The sequence below is a fragment of the Bactrocera tryoni genome, chromosome 5, assembly GCF_016617805.1.
Source record: "Bactrocera tryoni isolate S06 chromosome 5, CSIRO_BtryS06_freeze2, whole genome shotgun sequence".
NCBI classification, from domain to species: Eukaryota; Metazoa; Arthropoda; class Insecta; order Diptera; family Tephritidae; genus Bactrocera; species Bactrocera tryoni.
This window is the reverse complement of record NC_052503.1, coordinates 15,026,314-15,047,266: the sequence shown is the minus strand read 5'-3', so window position 1 is coordinate 15,047,266 and position 20,953 is coordinate 15,026,314. Positions and strand designations below refer to the sequence as shown.

The 20,953-nt window shown below is 30.7% G+C and overlaps 1 protein-coding gene across 1 annotated transcript in view; it reads left to right on the top strand.

The window, feature by feature from the left end:
- Positions 1-20,953, top strand: part of LOC120778760 (mucin-2) — a 44,127-nt gene that overhangs the window by 14,121 nt on the left and 9,053 nt on the right. The window contains exon 2 of the mRNA XM_040110738.1: positions 19,577-19,706. Within this exon, the coding sequence (XP_039966672.1) occupies positions 19,577-19,706 (130 nt within the window). The remainder of the gene's footprint in view (positions 1-19,576; positions 19,707-20,953) is intronic.

The window sequence follows — 20,953 nt, the reverse complement described above, 5'->3', positions numbered from 1 at the left end:
TTGCAGAACTTCTGCGTGCTAAATATATTTACCGTTTTCCTTAGTCAGCGCTGAGTTGCTTGCGAAATTTCGCAATTCAGCAGTCAATTAGCGCCATGCGATAGTAATTTTTCAATACATCGCATCCGGCATTGCAAGCCGATGAGCTAATTTTTATTTCATAACGCTGTTTAAAGTTGTGTTCCCACCAATTTTAGAAATATGTACCATTGAACTTTCCCAAATGTGTTTATGTAAATTACGTTAAGCTAACGCCTTTTACGAAATGACACTACGAAACTCGTTAAGTGATCGTAAATTTTCGTATTTTTTATGAAACACAAGCTGTATAAGAGGATTTTTAAGGCACGATAGCGGGTGGGATGCGTTAAGTAAACACACATATACATATGTACATACATTCTTATAATAGCACCAGAAATTACCGCTATAGTTTGAGGCAACTTGTCATCCCCACATTCTTAAATTTAATTACATAAATTCCTTGCTCGTGACATTTTAACGGTTAGTGCGGGAAACACACCCGCTGGTGTGAGTCACATAGCCACTATGTTCTAGACATAGTTGCGCTTGTGGTAGTGGAACCGCAGTTTGTGCTTAACAGTATTTTTTATGCACTTAAAAATTTTATAATTATTTCCAAAGAGTTAGTTGACCCATAAATTACAACAAAATGTTCTAAAAAAGCTTTTAGCAACTAACTTACATACATATATTTGCCGTAAATTACTTTTAACCACTTAAGTGCTTTTGTATGTGTGCGTGTGATTACTAGTATTTGAATATGTAATGTGTATTTGCATATGTAATGCCTCATTAATTAATGCATTTGAAAATCCGTTTCAATATTTATTCTAGCGCTTGCAAACGCAATCACTTGCATGCATGTCTGTATGTGTTTTTATTTAGATTGAGCTGCCTTAGTTGTTATTGTTGCATTATTTGTGATTATTTGTTGATGCATGAAATTTTATGCAATGCACGCAGACATAACTTTGTCTGTGAAATATAAACAGATATTTTTGAATCTGAATTAAGCAGCGCCAGAGCAGCGGCCACAAACACACGCTTATGAACGTTTGTACATGCATATATGTAACAAAGTGTCTTTGCGTTTGTTTATTTTTCTTAGCGACATTTGGAGCTGTTGCTTTACACCTTTTGACTTTTGTTGATCTCATTTTTATGGGGATTTTTTTGAATTTTTTGTTTTGGGAAACACCAGATGAGTCTCGCATACATTTGTAGATTAGTATGTACATAGACCAGGGAAGATAAATTTTGAAAGTAAAAATAAAATCATAATAAGATAAAACCCATTGGAAACGAAAGCTAAATAACAAAACTGGAAGAAATAAAAATATACTTGTGTTTTGAGGTCGGGAAGAGAAAAAGTAGGTCCTCAACCACGCTTTAAAGGTTAAAACGGTTTCTCTCGATTTCCGGCAAAACTACCTGTCCTATAGTAAAAAGTTATATGGCAAAGTTATATGTAATGAAAAGATCTAAAACTTTTGGATCAACAACTTTTTCACATAACCTCAACATTTATGTGAACAATTCAAATATCTAAATTCTTTGGGTTTTTGATTTTTTTTTGAAAAAAAAAAAAAAAAATTGTTTCACTAAAGTTTTTTGTAAACTTAGAATTCTATATGACTGAAGCGTACTTTTTTTATTTAAAATATTAAGCAGGAAACTTTATTTCGTCTCAAAATCGAAAAACCCTAATTCTTAATCAAAAATTCTCACGTCAAAATATCACATTTTTTTTATAAAGCCAGTAAGCTTTTACTTTCTAAGGTTATAAAAGGTTTATACATCGTTTTGGTAAATTTTCTCTGAAAATGTATAAAAATCCACCTTTTAAGCGTGCATTTTTTTTTTAATTAAATTTTCCAAAAATATAAAAATTTTTTTTGAGATAGTGCGTGCTGAGATATCAATTTTTCTTTCCAATAATAAGGGAATAGTAGGAAATTAAGAAGCGGATGGCTTTACTATTAATATTAAGAGCTCATACTTGGAGGTCATTTCTTAAATTTCTTAATGTCTATCAACCAATTTTTAAGAGTATAAAATAAAGAAATATTTGATCTATGATTTATTTATTAATTTATACTTTTATTTATGAGCTTATACTTGAACAAAGCATATAAAGCGTAAAAAAATTGTTGATCCCCCCTAGTAAATAGAAAATAAATATAACTAATTTTTAGTTTATAATTTTATTTATGAGCTCATACTTGAAGAGAGCATATAAAGTGAAAAAATATATTTTTTTACCCATCCTAATATATATGTATGTATAAAACAAATTTAAATTAGTTTTTAATGTATAATTTTATTATTGAGCACATACTTGGTAAATTAGCGTAAATAGTAAATAAAAATATTTTTTTTTACCCACCCTAATATACATATGTATGTATGTACATACGTACATATATAAAATAAATATAACTTATTTTTTTAATGAGCTCATACTTGAAGAGAACATATAAAGTAAAAATAATTTTTTTCGACCCACCCTAATTCAGAGAAAATAAATGTAACTTATTTTTTAATTTTTTGAGCGATCTACCTACAAGTTTTTTAGCCAAGAAAGTGAGAAAAGTCGTTTTTTTATTCACCATATAAATAGAAAACAAATAAAATTTTTTCATAATTTTATTTATGACATTTCCTGAAATTAAATAAAATATATAAGATAATATTTAATATATTTTAAATAAATATAACGAAGTTATTTAAATTTTTTATTATTTTGCATTTTTTTTATAATTTGTTTTTTCTTTAAATATATTTTTAATTAATTTTATTTTTTATTTAAGCTAATTTAAGAAAAAGTATTGGTTTTTAAATTATTGATAAATAAAATATTAAAATTTATTTACTCATTAAATTTCACAAAATATGCTAATTCGTATTCTTTTTTCTTCTCTTTCCAGGTGAGTGATTTTTTGCAGAAAAAAAAAGTACTAAAAATATTAATATTTGTAAAAACCCTACATACAGGTATTTATTTAATATCATTTTCAGTTTAAACTAAAATTAAATACATAAATTCTGATAAATGCCTTTAAGCGCATTAAAATTAACCTTAAAATTGGCAGCTGCTATTGGCGTTTCAGGGGCGAGCCAGCAGCGCCAAGGCACGGCGATGAAGATAAACACAAATTAAAAAACAATATATACATACAAACATGCATTTATATATTTATACAAATACATACATATACATATATGTGCATGTAAGTAGTGCAATATTTATGAACTTTGTATGACAACAAATTTCACTTGCACGCTTTCATGGTCAAAATCGTTGCATAACCTGTTGCCAGCGCGGAAGAATTTGCCACAGTTTCGTTGAAACCGTAAGCAAGCGAGTCCGCGTGCTGTCGGCGTTGTGGCGGCAGTAATTTGAGACACGCATATTTTTTGTTGTTTTTCGTTGTTGTTGTCGGTGCACGAAGCTGGCGTGCGTGGTCGGCCGCGTCGCAGTGCACAGCATTTGCCATTGCGGCGGCAATGTCTCATTAAGGCCAAGCGGATAGCTGAACGCAGTTAATCTTCCAACAGCGCTGCAATGCAGTCGCAGGGCGTGGTGCGCTGTTGTGAAGTTTTCTGCTGCTTTTTGTGGTTTTTTGAAAAAAAAAATACTTTGGTGAATTCCGTAATTTTCCCTTAGTTCACTCGGCCGCACTGCCTGCCCGCAAGCTATAATTTTGTAACTGTCAAGCGCGAGCAATTCGAAACGAAGTTAACAACCGGCAAACATGTGTACATATATACTTACATGTATGCATTAAATGTTTGTATGTCTGTTTGTTGCTGTAAATAAATTAAGTTTTCAGAAAAAATGCAATGCAGTGACCTTCGTTGAGGCGCTCTTCAACGCACACATTATTGACGCTTCAATTTCAACAAGCTGTGTGATTTCTTAGCGACTCCACGCTCAGTGCAGCCTCGAAAAACCGGCTGCCGAAGTGCGGGCGCATCTCGCGCTCATTTCGTGTCAGTCATTCAATTCTGTTTTTGAATCATTTGTTGGCGTCATGCATGTACGTACAATGTATTGGAGCTCTGGCGGCAAATTATTGAATGATTTTCTGATTGACAATTTCAAAATTTTGCCACTTTGTTTGCGGTGCGCTGAGGTGAAAGGCATAAATGTGAAATGAAATGCATGAATGTGGGCAAAATGCATTTATGTGCTTATTCAAATTCTATGCCTGTATTAGCATGCCAACTCAAAATATTTTAGAAACTTTATGAGCGCATATTTGCTCTCATTTTGCGGTTAAAATGGGCATTAAAGCTGCTGTGGCTTCGCAATTCTCTTTTGCGGTTTCGCGACCACAAAATAATCAACTCTTGTGCGCATTAATTAAACGAAAATTATTTAAGCCAATTGTTGCGAGTTGTGGGAGTGAAATTTAAGCTAATAAAATTTTGAAAATTTCAGTGTTGGAAAGTAAATTTTTTCCACAAAATTTTTTTGCAGAAGAAATCATTTATTTTTACTTTTACTTGTGTACCTAATAGTACACTTTCTAATAAATGTTCGCACATATCTGCTATTAAGTAGTCGATTTATAGAAGCCAACAAAAATGCAGCACCAAAAATATCCTGTATTTTCACACAATAAAATAAATTCACTGAATTTGTCTGTAATTTTTCAACAAATCAATCACACACTGGGCGGGAAATTAACAAGCATTGTGCTCTTTGCTAATTTTGTATTCACTCTTGTGGTTATATATGTACATATGTATGTTTGGCACACAATGCTTGGCAATCAGCAGCAATTAATCACAGCCTATTAGAATTGCTTCAAAATCGTATTTTTGGTGCAAAAACTATTATTTGTGGCAGTGTTGAATTAGCCATCAAGCACATGATAGCAACACATAGTTGAAATTTTTCAAATTTTTGAAATTTTTGTGTGGCAGCTACTTGCAATGCCTCCATATGTGGCATAGTTATATGTACATATATGTAGTTTTTTAGGTTATGTGATACAATTATTTTTACTAAATTTTGTTTGGTGCGGCGGTTTTGTAAGAGGATTCAAATGCCAGATAAATATTTTTCTGTTGTTTAGACATACATGCAAAATGAATTTGAGGCACAAAATGCAACAGAATTTTATATAGATTTTGCAGAGCATATATTTCATGTTGCCATATTATTTTAATTGGTTTAAAAATTAAATTTTGCAACTAAAAAATGTTGTTTCCAAAATGTACACTTAAATTAAGAATAATATTGCAATTATAGTAAAAATGCAATTTAATAGCAAGTTTGAGATTTTTAATAAATTTTAATGAAATTTAAAATTTTTTTATTAAATTTTTTTTAAAATTACTTTTTAGAAGAATAATAAAACAGAAATTTTATTAAAAAAATTCAAGATTTTCATTTAATTGTAATATACATATATATTTTTTTATTTAATTTTGTTTTTTTCATAATTTTAAATTTTTTAAAATAATTTTCTTCGTTGCAATTATAATAAAAATGAAATTGAAATAACAAATTCAAGTGATTTTTTGTTAAATTGTAATAAATTTTAAATTTCTTAATTTTTTTGATAATTTTATTATTATTCTTTTGTATTTGTAATGAAAATAAAATTGAAATAACAAATTGGAGAATTTCGAATTTCGAATTTATTAGGTATTTAAATTTTTTTTTCAATATTTTTTTATATTTTTTATAATATTTGTTGCAATTATAACATATTTGAAAAAAAATTATTTAATTTTATTTAATTTTTTTTCAAATTTTTTTAATTTTTTTATAATATTTGTTGCAATTATAATATATTTGAAAAGTTATTTAATTTTATTAAATTTTATTTTTCATAATTTTTAAATTTTTTTATAAAAACTTATGGAAAGCTTAAATAACTAAAAAATATGTTTTCAAAAATAATTTAAACCAATATTTATCTGCATGCCTTAATAACAAATTTAATAAAACTTACTAATTATTAACGAAAAAGAAAGCAAAGTTTTTAGCTTTTAAGCTTTTTTCTCATTAATACAAAAAAAAAAAACAATAATTATAAAAATAAAAAAAATCTAAATTGCAACAAAAAAATTTTCCAAACAACAAATTTTCATTAAAACTTACATATTAAAATAATTTCGAAATTATCAAATTTAAATATTAAACTAATTTTCGAAAATTTTTATGTAACAAAAATTTTATATTTTATTGAAAATTTAATGTAAAATATGGGTTTTAAATAAACTGTAACAGCTTTTTGATATAATTCTTCGTTATGCACAAGTTCTTTATTATTATTTTGATTGTGTTGATTTTTCGTTTTGACATTTCACTGACAAAATATTTCAATATACTTTAAAAGTTCTTATGTAAAATACAAACTTTTTTCGCGGCAACAAATGCTTAAGTAAACATCATTTCTAACGGGTTGTGCCAAATTTTTTTTGTTACTCTAAAATTGTTGACCTTTTATCTCAAAATTCCTATGGTCATAAAACTGGCATGGTGTAAATCTGGCATTACGCAATGCGTAATATATTTGAATGCACTAAAGTTAAGCGTATTGAATAGATTTGTATTGAAAAGTTTTAAAAGCTTCAATATAAAGTTATGTTGTAAGCTACTATGGTCAAAATTATGAGACAGTGTTGCCATTTTGCCATATAAGAAATATCTTAGAAACTAAAGAACTGAAAAATTTGTCAACTCGAGAGCTAAACTGAATAAAAAAGTGCGTTCAAAAAATTCAATAAATACTTTCAGCAAGCAAAGTAGCTTGATTACTATGTTTTCTTACCACAGTTATTATAAATTTGCATATAATAAACTATAAAGACACCTTTTTTATATAAACAAATCTTATAGCTTACCTTGTCAGAAACGTGTCAAACATTTTTATAATCCATTAGCTTGATTTATTTAACAAATTCATCAAGTTCAATCCGTATCCTTCAGTGACGCTGTGCGCTATGTCAACACTGACAGCTTACTGTATTATTAAATTAATTTTTATTTATGATAAATGCAACTGCTGTCAATTTTTCGAAATAAAATACGAAACGCATAGATATCGGTTGCAGCCGCACCATATTTATACGTTATTAAAATCTTCATTTTAATATAACGAAAGAAGAGAGTTAAGTATGCTGGTGTTTTGACAGCTCAAGGTGAACATTTGAAGCTTTCCGAAATATTACAAAACATTTCGTGTGAAACAAAATGAGCAAGCCAGCCAGTTTACTGGCAATCAAGCAAGCAATGGATCATATACTACAGTGTATTAATCATACTGTGTGTGTGTGTGGCAACAGTAAAAATTTCGATATTAATATATATTTTATGAATATCATCGCACCGTGCTGTCTTCTGAATACCACTTTCAGTTTCTTATGTAGATTTTTCACCTAACGGCATTTGCCAGTCCAGTTCAATATATCAACTGAACGCATCTCATGAATATAAGCTCACGGATGTACCGTGCCACGCCGCGATGTTCTCCACAGCAGCTTTGTTTGCTGACACATCACTACTGTCTGCCACTGTATTTGTCTTTAGACTAAGCGTGAATTGTTTGAAGTACAAAACAATGACGTTTATGATATTTATGGCTTTGAGCGCATATTAAAGTTATATTCAATTATACGTGGAGGTGACAAAACCACGCACACGAAGAGTATGAAGAGCATATTATAGGTGTGTGGAAAGATTGGAAATCATAGATTTCATGGCGTCTTCATGCAAATATTTCTGACTTAAAGCAACTGTTGTAAAAGTGGTTATTAAATATTTTTCTTATGTGTCTGGCTATAATGCAAATAGTTAATTGCCTAGAACGCCGCATGATTTATGGCTAACCAATCTAAAACATGCCAACCTTTTGATGTTTAAAGATGGTACATTAAAAAAAAAAATTATAATAATAAATATAAAAAATATAAAAAAATTACAAAAAAATTTAACGGAAAGCCGCATGGCGCTCTCATTGTGGGAAAAAGTCGCGATAAAATCTCGACACAGTTTGCGCAAAAAGCCTCAAATCAAATCGAATCAACCCACTTTGCCTCAAGTACGCCCACATTGCCGACTGACATACTGACAGCTGTCAATTCTCGCGCTCTCTGCTGCAATTATTGGAGAGGCATGCTGCCAGCAAAGCAAAAAAATCCAATACATACCCAGATATAATAATTAAATGCCTTTGAACGCATGCGCAATGCGATTCTTTGAAAATATCAGCAACATCATCATCAGCGCAGTAGCGCCTGCGTGCAGGCGCTGTCAGTGCGCCAGACTGAATGTCTAACTGTCTATCAAAAAGCATTTATGCTCACCATGCTGTCAGAGCGGCTGCTCAGCGGGAAAGCGTTTTTTTATTGTTTTTGTTGTTGTCAACTTTTGTGCACAAGCGCCCGTGCGCCTGTAATTAAAATTTATTGAATTCTTCAAAGTTTTTTATGTGTAAAAATAATGAGCACACATACAGGCACACGCGCTCGCCACATTAAAAATTACTCAACAACTTTGAAGCGTGTAAGACATGAGTTTACACTTCTCGTTCGCAAATATTTAATGCACACACGTACATATACATATATACAGACTTGTGCCGTGCTGTCATTACATGTTGTTGTTGCATAAGCATTAATGCGTTTACCATGCAAATTCTTGTAGTTGTGTGTGTTTGTGTGTGCGCATCATTCGCTTGCTTGTATGTTTGCCGCACATTTTCGTCAATTTTTGTTTGCATTAACTGTTCTCACTGTCAAGTCGTCGACTACCACCTTTTCGGCTTTGTTGTAATTATATGCTCACTGCCTAATGTTGAATGTTCATTGGCTTCGACGCCCCAGACACAGGCTATGCCCGTTTGCTGCGTTGTTGTGTTGATGTGCTAATGTTTGCTTTCAATTTGTGCGCTCCAGCACAAACAAATACATACAAAAATACTGTTAACATAACTACTCATATTATTTATGTATTTTATATGCAGCAAATAATGCGTGATTATGTTGAAAAATGGATTTTTTGACAGTCGTCTAATGTCAGTCGTTGGCAGAGAGGCAGTACACTTGTGCAGCAAACATGTGCACATACATATATGTATATCTGGGACAACCAGTTCAATAACTGCCTATATTTTGGTTTCTCACCATCGCATGTAACGGCCTCTCTCAGCTGGTGGCTACTTTTATGTCGTTTTTTCTAACCATTACAACACTTGTATTAGCATAAGTATGTTAGTGTATATGATTGCGTATGTGCTCATCATAATCGTAAAAACAAATATTAAATATTTCAATCAGCATGTGGAAAACCGGTCAAAAAGTGCAGTCATGTTTATGTTAATTTGATTTGAACGCCTATTAAGCGGACGAAAACGACCTTGTCGAAAGCGCAGCGGTAAATTTGTACGACTTTTGATGCGCTTTGAAATTCTAAATGCATAAAATTGTTTCATACATGCTTCTATGACTTATTTTTGAATGAATTACGTTCACCCTAAAAATTAAAACTCCAAAATATTTGTATTTTTCCTATAATTCTTTATTTTTCTTTTGTTAACTACTATCAACCGAGAAATTACTTATCTCTATATACTTTTTCTCATATCTTATCACAATTCTTAATTTTAGTTATATACCCACTTTTACTTCTACCCCAACTGCCCCGAACTCCTACTAAAACTCTTATTCCCTTATTTACATTTACTTCTATTCTCTTCTTTTTCTGTTTACTAAAATCTTCATCTTTTATCATTTCTAACCACTTTTAGTTTCTAATTTTTTTTATTCCGTTCCCCATTCATATCCAATAATTCATTCCCGATTTCAATTCCTTTCTTATAAACCACCATTTCCTTATCCTCATTTCTAAATAAATACCCAAGTATAATCATCATATCGGCTCCTACTCCTTAATCCTATTCCCATTTTTCTAAAAAGTCCTCCACAACATTCACATTCCAATTACATCCCGATTCCCTCACATAATCCTCATTTTACCATCCCTCCATTCCTCCACATTTCCTATTTTCTCATCACATTCCTAAAAAGTCCGTTCCACCATCAGATCCATTCACTATTCCAATCCTCATATCCCAATTCCTCTCCATAATCCTCTCTTTCCCAACCGTTCCCTTATCTTTTGATATCCTATTCTTAGTTCAATGTTCTTATTCACATCCCGATTCCTCTTCATAATCCTCTTTTTCCTATCCAGTCCCTTACCATATATTATCCTATTCCTTATCCTATATTCCTAATCACATCCAGATTCCTCGCCATAATCCCCTTTTTCCCATCCAATCCCTTATCATATATTATCCTATCCCTTACCCTATGTTCTTAACCGCATCCCATTTCCTCTCCATAATCCTCTTTTTCCCACCCAATCTCTTACCATATATTGTCTATCCCTTATCTTTTGTTCCTAATCATAACCCAATTCCTCTCCGTAACCCATATTCAATCCTCTATAGCTATTCCCATATCCAAGTCCTACCACTCCATAAACCTTATTCTCCCATTCGATCCCTTACCATACCTTATCCTACCCTTTATCCAATATTCCTAATCACATCTCAATTCCTCTCCATATGCCTTATTCATTTCTTAAAAGTTACTTCCATATTCAATTCTTTTCATTCCTATTACCCTGCCTTGCATTCCTTGAATTTCCGTCCTATAATCCCAATCATATCCTTAATAATCTTCCTACTCCTTAACATTATTATTTGCTCTTCGAATATGGGATATGTACGTCACCAACCAATCAACTCTCAAACAATTTGTTCATACTAATTCCAGTTGCCATTACCATAAAGATCCCAATTCCCCATTCTCAACCGTCAGTACTCAATTCCTATCCAACATAAATTTCTAATTCAATCACTAAACACTCCTGATATCCCTGCTTATAGTATTTCGTAAATCTATAGCTTTATATCCTCCTCTCTATCGCTCTACCACCTTCTATCCACCCATTTCAAAATCACATTACAGTACCTGCACTGGAAGCCCATTTATCAAGACAAGGTTGCAGACAATCCCTTCCGAGTCACATCACACGTATCGAAAACCATAGTTTTCCCAGTTAGACTCATTCCTAGCTCAAATCTCACTAATTTGTACCCTTAGGCTGATCTCATAGTGAAATAAAGCACAAGAGCCAGTCGAAACCAATTTGAAATATCAAAATATTATATTGATCTAAAGCCGTAAGCCCTGGCAGCTAGTGCTTCTTACTCTGTAAGATAATAATTGTATTATTATTTTCCAATTAAAAATAAATAAAGAAATAAAAAATATATTGATCTATTTACCTGTAGATATTTTTACTTGACGAAATAAGAAAAGACTTTTCCGACTACCAAATATAAAGTCGTCTAGGTACAAAAGTAAAGCCTTTTTCGACTTGCTCACTGCATTGTTGATGGCTACACTATGTTGACAGCCTTAGCCGTACGAAAAGTGAAAAGTTAATTTCATGCTATTTGGCTCCACCATTGTGATAATTGACTGAATTATCCTTAAATTCACCTGCTTAGTATACTGTGTCTAACAGAAGCCATGACAATCGAGTAAAATCGATGAATCGGTCTGTGTTTGTGCCATTAAAGCAAAAATGAAAATTATACATCTGAAAACGCACAAATTTATTGCCGAATTCTCTGCCAAAATAATGAAATAATACAACAGTACAGTATATATACTACTTATATATATATATACAACAAATATATGCGCCCATATCTAAAAGTCGCCTCAGGTCTTTGCCACCGAACGTTGACTGCAAGCGTGTAATTTATGTATTTAAGGTGTTTTCACACTCAAGTTTATTGAACTGTTCTCACGAGCAACACACACGCACACAAAAGCTGTCGTATTCCTTAAATTCGACGAAATTCTTAAATTACAACAAAAAACCACATAAACAAAAAGCAAAAAATATGAAATTCTATTAAAATGTTCTTATGAATACTTGAGTTAATGTTACAGCGATTAATTGGCGCGCTAACGGTGGTAATGACACGGCTTACCTTCACCCAAAGCCGGTCGGTCGGTCGATCGGTTTGTTGGTTGGTCGTCAAGTGGCGCATCAATGATGACTTCGGCCATAATTAACGCAAACACGCAGCGCCGTTACGCCCAAAATGAAATTATGCACACGCAGCGTGCTCGCCGAACGGCTGCCTTTGAGCGCTTGTGTTTATATACAAATACTTAATTATTATATATATAAATATATGTTTATTTGGCTGGCAGCGATGCAAAGCAGGTGTTGTAACGGCAGCGCGTACACCGGAAGTTGTTTGTAACTTTTGCGCTTACGGAAAACTTTATTAGCTAATTAATTAGGGGCTGTGATAAGCCGATGCGGTCAATGTCAAAGTGAACAGCTAATGTGATAGCAGGCGTACCGCGCCTGGGGTCAGTTGAAGTTGGTAACGAAGATATGTTTATCTGTACATTTCAATAAATTAGTTGTTTTGAAAAATTTAATAGCTATATTTGGTAATCTTTAAAGCAAAGTAAAGACAATTAAAATCTTCAATCGCCAAGCATTCGTCATTTGCTATCGAAATATTAATCAAGCGATTTTTTGTGGTTTTTCAAACATAAATTGAAGGTCGTTTGCCTGCCACTTCCACTTTTGTCGAAGAATGCAAATAAATTAAATGAAATATGTTCGCAAAGCAAAGAAGTTATACAACGAAATAAAACTTTTCAGAACATAAAATTGAATTAATTTGATTATTTTCACGGCAAAAGTATTGAACAGCGAGGCAAGTGTCTAATTAAGGTATACATACATTATAGAAACTTGATATTCTTCATTTTTTCAACCAAACTTGGCGGCTCAAAGAATAATTTCAAATACATACGCTCATGCATAAGCCAAGAACTCAACCAAAGCGGCATAGCTGCCACTTCGATGAGCGTCTGTCTTTTGAAATACACGAAAAACGAGTGTTTCGCTTTCAAATTTTGTGTTTTTTCATATTTTTTTGTACTTTTGTTTTATAAACGTGCGATTTTTAACGAATTGTATTGCTAATTTTCGCTTTTCAAGTGGCGCGTCTGGTTTGGTCTGGTCTGGTTGGAAAACAACTAACTTTGGGTTAGTTTAAATTACGGATGAGCTATGCGGCCTGCGTTCCACTGCTATACATGTGTACAGATATATATTTTATTGCATAATATATACAGTTTATGTACAAATATATGTGACAAGTGTTGTTTATACCAGTTTCACATACTCGTTGAGTACAGCCTCTCGTAGTTAATATGACAAAAAAACAAAATGGTTTTCTAAACATAGCTTTATAAAACTTTTTTTTCGATTTCAGCGCAAATTTATGGCTTGTTAACAATACTATAAATATGTATATGCTCATTTTCATAGTTCAATAAATATGTGTTAAGGCTTATACGACAGCTATTGTTCTAGAACCGGTGCTATTATTTTATTAAGCTTAATTTAAAAATTTCGCTGCTTTAAATATAAGCAACAGCTTATGTGTATGTATACCTGTATGATACATTTATGTATATTATTATGTATAAGCATATATAATATGTTTGTATTAGTTTACTTATGTAACAGCTAGTATTGATATTCTGCGCTCTAGCGGCATTTCAACTAATTCACTGACGCCAATCAAACGCAACTCGTAGCAGATAATCAAGAATGAAACTAGTATTGATATTTAGTGGCTATTTGATATGCGTGTGCTTCTTCTTTTTTCGTTTAGTGCAGCTATAATTTGTGCGAATTTCTATTCGTTTCCGCCCAAAATTTGAATTTATTGGCAAAATCAAATTAATTTGATTACGAGTGCATGAAAACGGCTATTAATACGAAAACGCCACGTATAATTGATACGAAAAAATATAGAATATTTTGGAAAAAAGAGCTCAGTTAAAAAAAAAAAAAATAATAATAATTTTTATATTAAAATAAAAATTAAATAAAAAATAAAATAAAATATAAAATAAAATAAAATAAAATAAAAATAAAAATTAAAATAAAATGAAAAGAAAATAAAATCAAATATATAAAATAATAAAATAAAATATTTAATCAAATCAAAATACACATACAATACATATGTAAAACAAAAAACATTTTTACAAATGTAAAATCGTAAAATAAAATGTAATAAATAAAATAGGTAATAAAATATTTTCTTTATGAAATCAAAAAATAAAATAAAATAATAATGAAAAAAAATTAAAATTTTATAAAAATTTGATAAAAAATAAACCAAATAAAAATAAAAAATGAAATGATATTGAAAACAATAATAGGGAAATTAATTACAGATAAAATATTATTTTTAATAAAATCAAAAAAAAAAAACAAAATAAAATAAAAAATCAAAAAACATAGTAAAAAAATAAAATAAGTACAAATTTATTTTCCATAAAATAAATAGAGGTAAAATAAAATGAAGGAAATCAAAATACACAGCAATAAAAAAAGAGAATCATTAAATAAAGTGTAATAAATAAATTAAAAACAATTTTTTATAAAATAAAATAAAATACTACAAAACAAAATAAAACACAATAAAAAAATTAAACCCAAACTGAAATAATTATAAAATTACTTTCACGAAAATTTATTTATTCGTACTAAAAAAATAACACTCGCAGCCCGGCAATGCAAGCCATGTTCAATTTACAAAAGAAATAAGCAATTATCCTTAAATATTACTGCGAACTTAATAGGTAAAAATGTAAAATAATATTAAGCAAAAATAACATTTTCACTGTTGCTTCATAGGAATTAATTTCGTACAATTTAATATGCACATGAATGGCAGCCGCTAAAAATAAAACATGTTTTTATTGCATAAAACTCTTGAAAATGGCTTGTTTGTGTATCGGCATTTGCTCGTTTATTTTCATCAAAAATGTGTTATTTTGAACAATGAAGTGTAATTTCACTTTTATCGTCTGATAATTGAGAGTTCACAATTTACAACGAAACTGATGTGGAACTTGCATAAATGTATGAATACGCGTGGTTCAGGGCATACACGGCGTATACGTAATGCCACAGCATGCTTGTTTTATGCAGGAAAAAGCGTTCAATTAAAAAGTTTGCTTCAAATGATTTCTGTTACTGTATATATATTTTGCTGAACTAAAATTAATTGAGGTAAAGTGTTTAAAATTTAAAGGTTGAATGCTTACGAGGGTGAATGCGTTTATGACGAGGAACATATGTGTACATATATCTATAACTGTATACCATATGTCTACATCTATGGACAAGGTCACATTTGTGTACATAAAATTTGAGTTTCAATACATGAGAGAATTTTTTTTATTATGCTTTCAAAGTTGAACAAATATTTTATATTTTTAATGGCCTGTGAAAGTGGCTTACCATAATCATACGCAGCTGCAATGACAGCGTATTAACTGCAATATATGCTCTTTGTAATGCTAAATTGTAATTAAAAGAATATTTTACATTGCCTATGTTCTTTCTTCATCATTTATGCACACGTGTTTTTAATGAGCTTAGCATACAGTTGCTCATATAGCTCATGCTTATAGCAAATCTGTATGTAACATTTGTATATATATATACTCCTGCACTCATGTTATGTTTTTGTTCTATCTTCAGTGATGAGAAATGTTTGAAAATATATAATAGGCATGTATAGCATATAAAAATATGAAAACGTATGCATATAAAGACATAAGCTGCCTTCTCTTCACTTAATGCCTATTTCGAACGAAATTGCGCGCACAAATACCCATACATTTTCATTAAAGTACTCCAGCTTGTGTGCAATGGCTCATCAATTTTTCCAATCAGGTCAGTTTGGAATGTTTATGCGTATGCAATTTGATGATTTTGACATTTTCGGAGAAGAGCATGAATATGCAATATTTAAAGCCGAAGCTTAGAGCATGTCGGATTTACTTAAATGCATACATATGTATGTAGATGTAGGTATGTGTATGTATGTATAAATGCAATATGCCTTTCGCTTAAACACAAAAATGTAATTTTTAATTTTTTTGCGCAGCAACTCTGCTTCAACATTGAAAAACTATGAGGTGCACAAAATTTATGAAAATGCAGTTAGCTCAATTAAACGCTTAAGAGCTATACACCAATATTTTTATTAAAAATTTAGAAATATTTATAAAAGTTAGTTGATTTATTGCGCAAATGGGGAGATTTGCCAGACAGTAAGCCGCAATTATGCAAACAGTTAGAACGCTGATGCAATGCGTGCTAACTGAAATAAGCCAAGAAAATAAAGAACGACAATTTTCAAACTTAATATGCGCAGATAATGAAAAAGCTGCATTTAAAAAAGAATAAAAAACAACAACAAAACGTATGACATTTTTCAATATTACAATCTAGTAAATTTGCATAAACGCTACACGAAATAACTCGATTTTAATTGCTGTCATTCAAAACTATGAAAACCATGTGCAGGCATACACATAATGGTGCACATGCATTTAAATAGCTGTAAATGTGTATGTCACAGCTGTTTGCCGTAAAATAGATGCGCACGCACATACGCCTTGTCAGGTTGGCTTCAGAGCCAATAGCGTGTGAATCAGAAAAGCAACACCAAAAAATTTTGTGGACTTTAAGTAAATGGTGACCACTTTTAATTAAAAAAAATATTTGAAAATTGCTGACAAATGCTTTTAAATTGACCGAAAAGCGTAGCCAATTTGAGTAGCGGTGGCATTTTAAATGAAAATCTCATGAAAAATTTAAATTTCTTTAGCCGAGGACATTTAATACTTGGCCACGTAAATTTTTTTGTTTTGAAAATAAGATATTTAGATTTATTATGGATGGAAATATGGCTCAAATAAGATCTGTACTGGCTGAAATGAGATTTTTAATTATTCGTGGTTTGAAAATCGGCTAAATATGATAAATGTTGGTTTGAAACTTAGCCAAATTAAAATCAAAAGTTAAAAATTTGTACTTCAGTAGTGATTAACAAATATTCGAATTCTAATCCGACCCCTGACGAGCACCCCAAGTAAATCTGGAACTTATATTGTTTAGAAATTTTGAAGTAGTAGTTTTAAATAAAATATCCATGGCTTACTTTTCATGTCCAAGGGTGATATTTGCTGTTTTTTACATGAAATATGCAATTATATTTTCTTCATTACATTAAATAAAATGAGTAACCGATCTTTATGTTTTTGTAGTAACTTTTTATAACACTTATTAAAAAATATTAAAAAACAGGTTGGAAAAACTGCATTTTGTCTGCCTAATGAAAACAGCTGATCAATATTTACATTTTGTATGTTATTCTGACATTTTATTCTAATTGCACTAACACTGTGACGTCACAAACAATTACACTCAAAATTGTTCACACCTTTAATTAACATACATATATATGTATATACTTTCGTCACTGATATTGACAAATTAGCAAAATAATTTTGTTTATGCAAAAAATTCCAAAAAGCTTTCAAAACTGGATTTCTGGTACGAAAATTGCTCTAAACCCGTATCCGGACACTAAAACAGATAATACAGGAGTGCTTATTTATGAGAATCAGATACATGAGCACTCTTCTAAAAAGATTTTTAAATTAAAAAAAATGTAAAGCTTAATTTCTCTCAAGGCGGTATATATTGCCTTATATATTTCAAGAAAGATCGAAAACAATTTTTATACTCAAAGCTTAAAATTCTAAGAAAAGGAGTATATTTATTTCATACTTTCTTTTGTTTGCACAAAAATGCTTAGTCCAGTTAACCATGAACTGGTAACTAGTTTGTAACTAGTTAATATCGCAACAAAGCATTTAAGCGTAGCTAAAAACTCTTTTCATTGTCATAGCAAAATCCAAAATAATAGTTTTTTCGGATCACATGACGTCCATTAAGAAATATGCAGAAAAAATTAATAAAAAAAACTTTGAATAAAAAACAAATAAATTCAGAAAAAAACCAGAAACATTTTTTCATTTCCAGTTTTATAGTTAGTCTCATTTGCCGCAAACTGTGCTTAAAATATGGACGTTCTCATTTTACCAAATTTTACCAGCTCATAAAATTTGCATTTAACGTCTGCACACATACCCACGCACACCTTTGATATATGTATGTATGCAAACACTCTGACTCAAAAGCTTAAAATCGCTCATCTTCACTTTTAGTCTCGGCTTGACGTCATATTTATTTTGGAAAAAAAACTGCTAACCTGTCAAGCGATTTTTTCACAATCAAATCTTCATTTCAAATAAATAAACCTACATTTACCGTTGGCGCGCGCAGTTCACTCAAGCGCGTTTCAAGTGACAAGTTGTCAGCTCTAACTTTGTAGTGGGCCACTTAGCAATGCAATAAGCACACGTACATCCACATATATATACAATTTGAATATATAATACTATATCCGCTTAAGTGTGCTCCATTTAGGAGCTTTGTGTCCGTGTGTGTGTCTGTGTATTACTCATATTCGCCACTAAAGCGCATGTGTGGGCGTCTTCTACGCTTTTGGCTGCAATTGGTACTAAAAGATATTCGTCTATAGAAAGATCTAAACAAAGTGGTGACAATAAATTCGAACGCCCATAATTTGGCAAACACGATTTAGCCATTTGCCAACGCAACGACGAGCCGACGCAATGATACGCTGGCAGCAGACACTACAATTGGTAATTATGTGCGAGAGAAAAGCGCCAAAAAGCGGTAAAAAACAGTAGAAATTACTTTTTATTATTATAAATTGCAATGCAAGTGATTTGTTCACAATACTGATTGCATAATTTTAACATCACATATGGGTAATTACTCATAAGGCCGCTGCTTTGTTGCGGCTGTCAAGATTTTGTGTGCGTGTGAACGCATACCCATTTATAGTTGAGAAAAATAGTGTTATACAAGTGAAGTGTGTTCCAGGCATTATATTTTTTGGAAATATTTGATAAATGGCTTATGTGGCTTATGGTTATGGCCATAAAAGAGTTGTAATGAGAAAGTAAATATGGGAATATGTGGGTGCAGCCATATACATATAAGAATTAAGCAACTATAATGGCAAGAAATATAATATGTAATAAAGTTAGCTGGCAAAAATATTGGTATAGTATATGGAATATATATGTTTTATAGTTAGAAAAGAGTCCAGTTGAAACTGCCGTTTTTGATATTGAAAGAAAACGAATTTAATAAATAAAAATTATTTAATGAATTACTTTAATTGTTTAATTAATTACATTAATCACTTAACTAATTAGTTTAATTATTTAATTAATTTACTGTAATTACAGTAATTATTAAATTAATTACTTTAATCATTTAATTAATTACTTTAATTAATTAATTTAATTATGTAATTAATGACTTTAATTATTTAATTAATTACTCGAATCATTTTATTAATTACTTTAATTATTCAATTAATTAATTTAATTATTTCGATAAATCAAATTTTTTTTCAGCACAAATTGTTTAAAAAACGGCGATCATATTAAAAAATATTTTTACACAATGTTTTATTACATTAATTTTTGCTTTTCTCCCACCCAACAGGCCATCGCTTGCATTTTAGTGCAATGCGCTCTCTCTCAAAACTACGATAAGGAAAATCGTCGCCTCATTCTGCAAATTAAAGACCAAAAAACGACCAATCAACAATACTATTCGTCGAATTTCGATACCAGTAAGTACAGCTTGTTTCAAGTTCTCTTATAAATACCATCAAATGCACAAAAAACATACAAGCATTTGCACACGTAGCATCGAAAAAAAAAATTTAGTATTTGAATACAAAAATATACAAAATTTGTAATTGCATACATAAACCTAGCAATACTTTCATAATTTTCATAACTACTTTGCTCTATATTTCCGCTGGCTACTATATTAAAATCTGTTATTTTTCATAACTTCTAAAATTTTTATATTTTCATTTTATTTTCTTTCTTTTTTCACGCGCCTTGCGTATTCCTAACTATCCTATCTCTCCTGTAACGATCCTCTTACTCTCACTTTATTCTCTCTATATCTCTCTCTTATCAACTAACCAGCTGGTTAGTCACTACTTTACACTATTGTTTCACTTTCACTCTCTCCTCTTTTTCTCACTACACTCTTGCTATCTTTTTCTCTCACATATGCATTTTAGTTTTTGCCACGTCATACATAGTAGTTGTTTTGTTAGTAGCATTTTATACATACATAGCTATTTATATACACATTTTATATATATATAAAAAGTATTATTTAGAAATTTGCGCCGTATGACGAGCTCTTGGAAAGGACTCGTGCGCCGTGTTCGCCTGCGACGTATGGAGTCCTTTCGGCGTTTAGCTGCGCAGTTAGTTTTTATAATTGTTTTTGTAATTGTACAAGTAGCAGCTTGTAGCTAGATTATTTATTAAATATTTTTATAGAAATACCTTAAATCATTTCTTTCGTTTCTTTTGTACAACAAAATTCGCAGCTTTTATTAAATAATTTGTAGACATTTTGTTTATTTGAAAAACAATTAATTTTTTAATTAATTAACAGTAGTGCGCGCTGTAGCCTTAATAAATACCAAACACAAAAGCAACTAAACAACCAATAAAAAAAACTAGTTTATCCTAAAAATAAACAAAAAATTGTCTTATGCTATAAATCGTAGTTAAAACCAGAAACAACAACATAAACAATATTAGAAAACGTTCAAAATAAACATACATACTTATATCATATATATACGTTGTTACTTTTGTTGTAGCTTTGTACTAAACACCAAATAAAATCATAAAGAATGCGTAAACGTAGTTAAAACCAAAGCAGACGCACACAAATCTATCAAATATATATATCTACATCTATTTAGTAATATATCGAAATAAACAACAACAACCAAAAATTATATATCGTCAACCAAACTCGTCTCAAATTGTAAATATTTTCGTA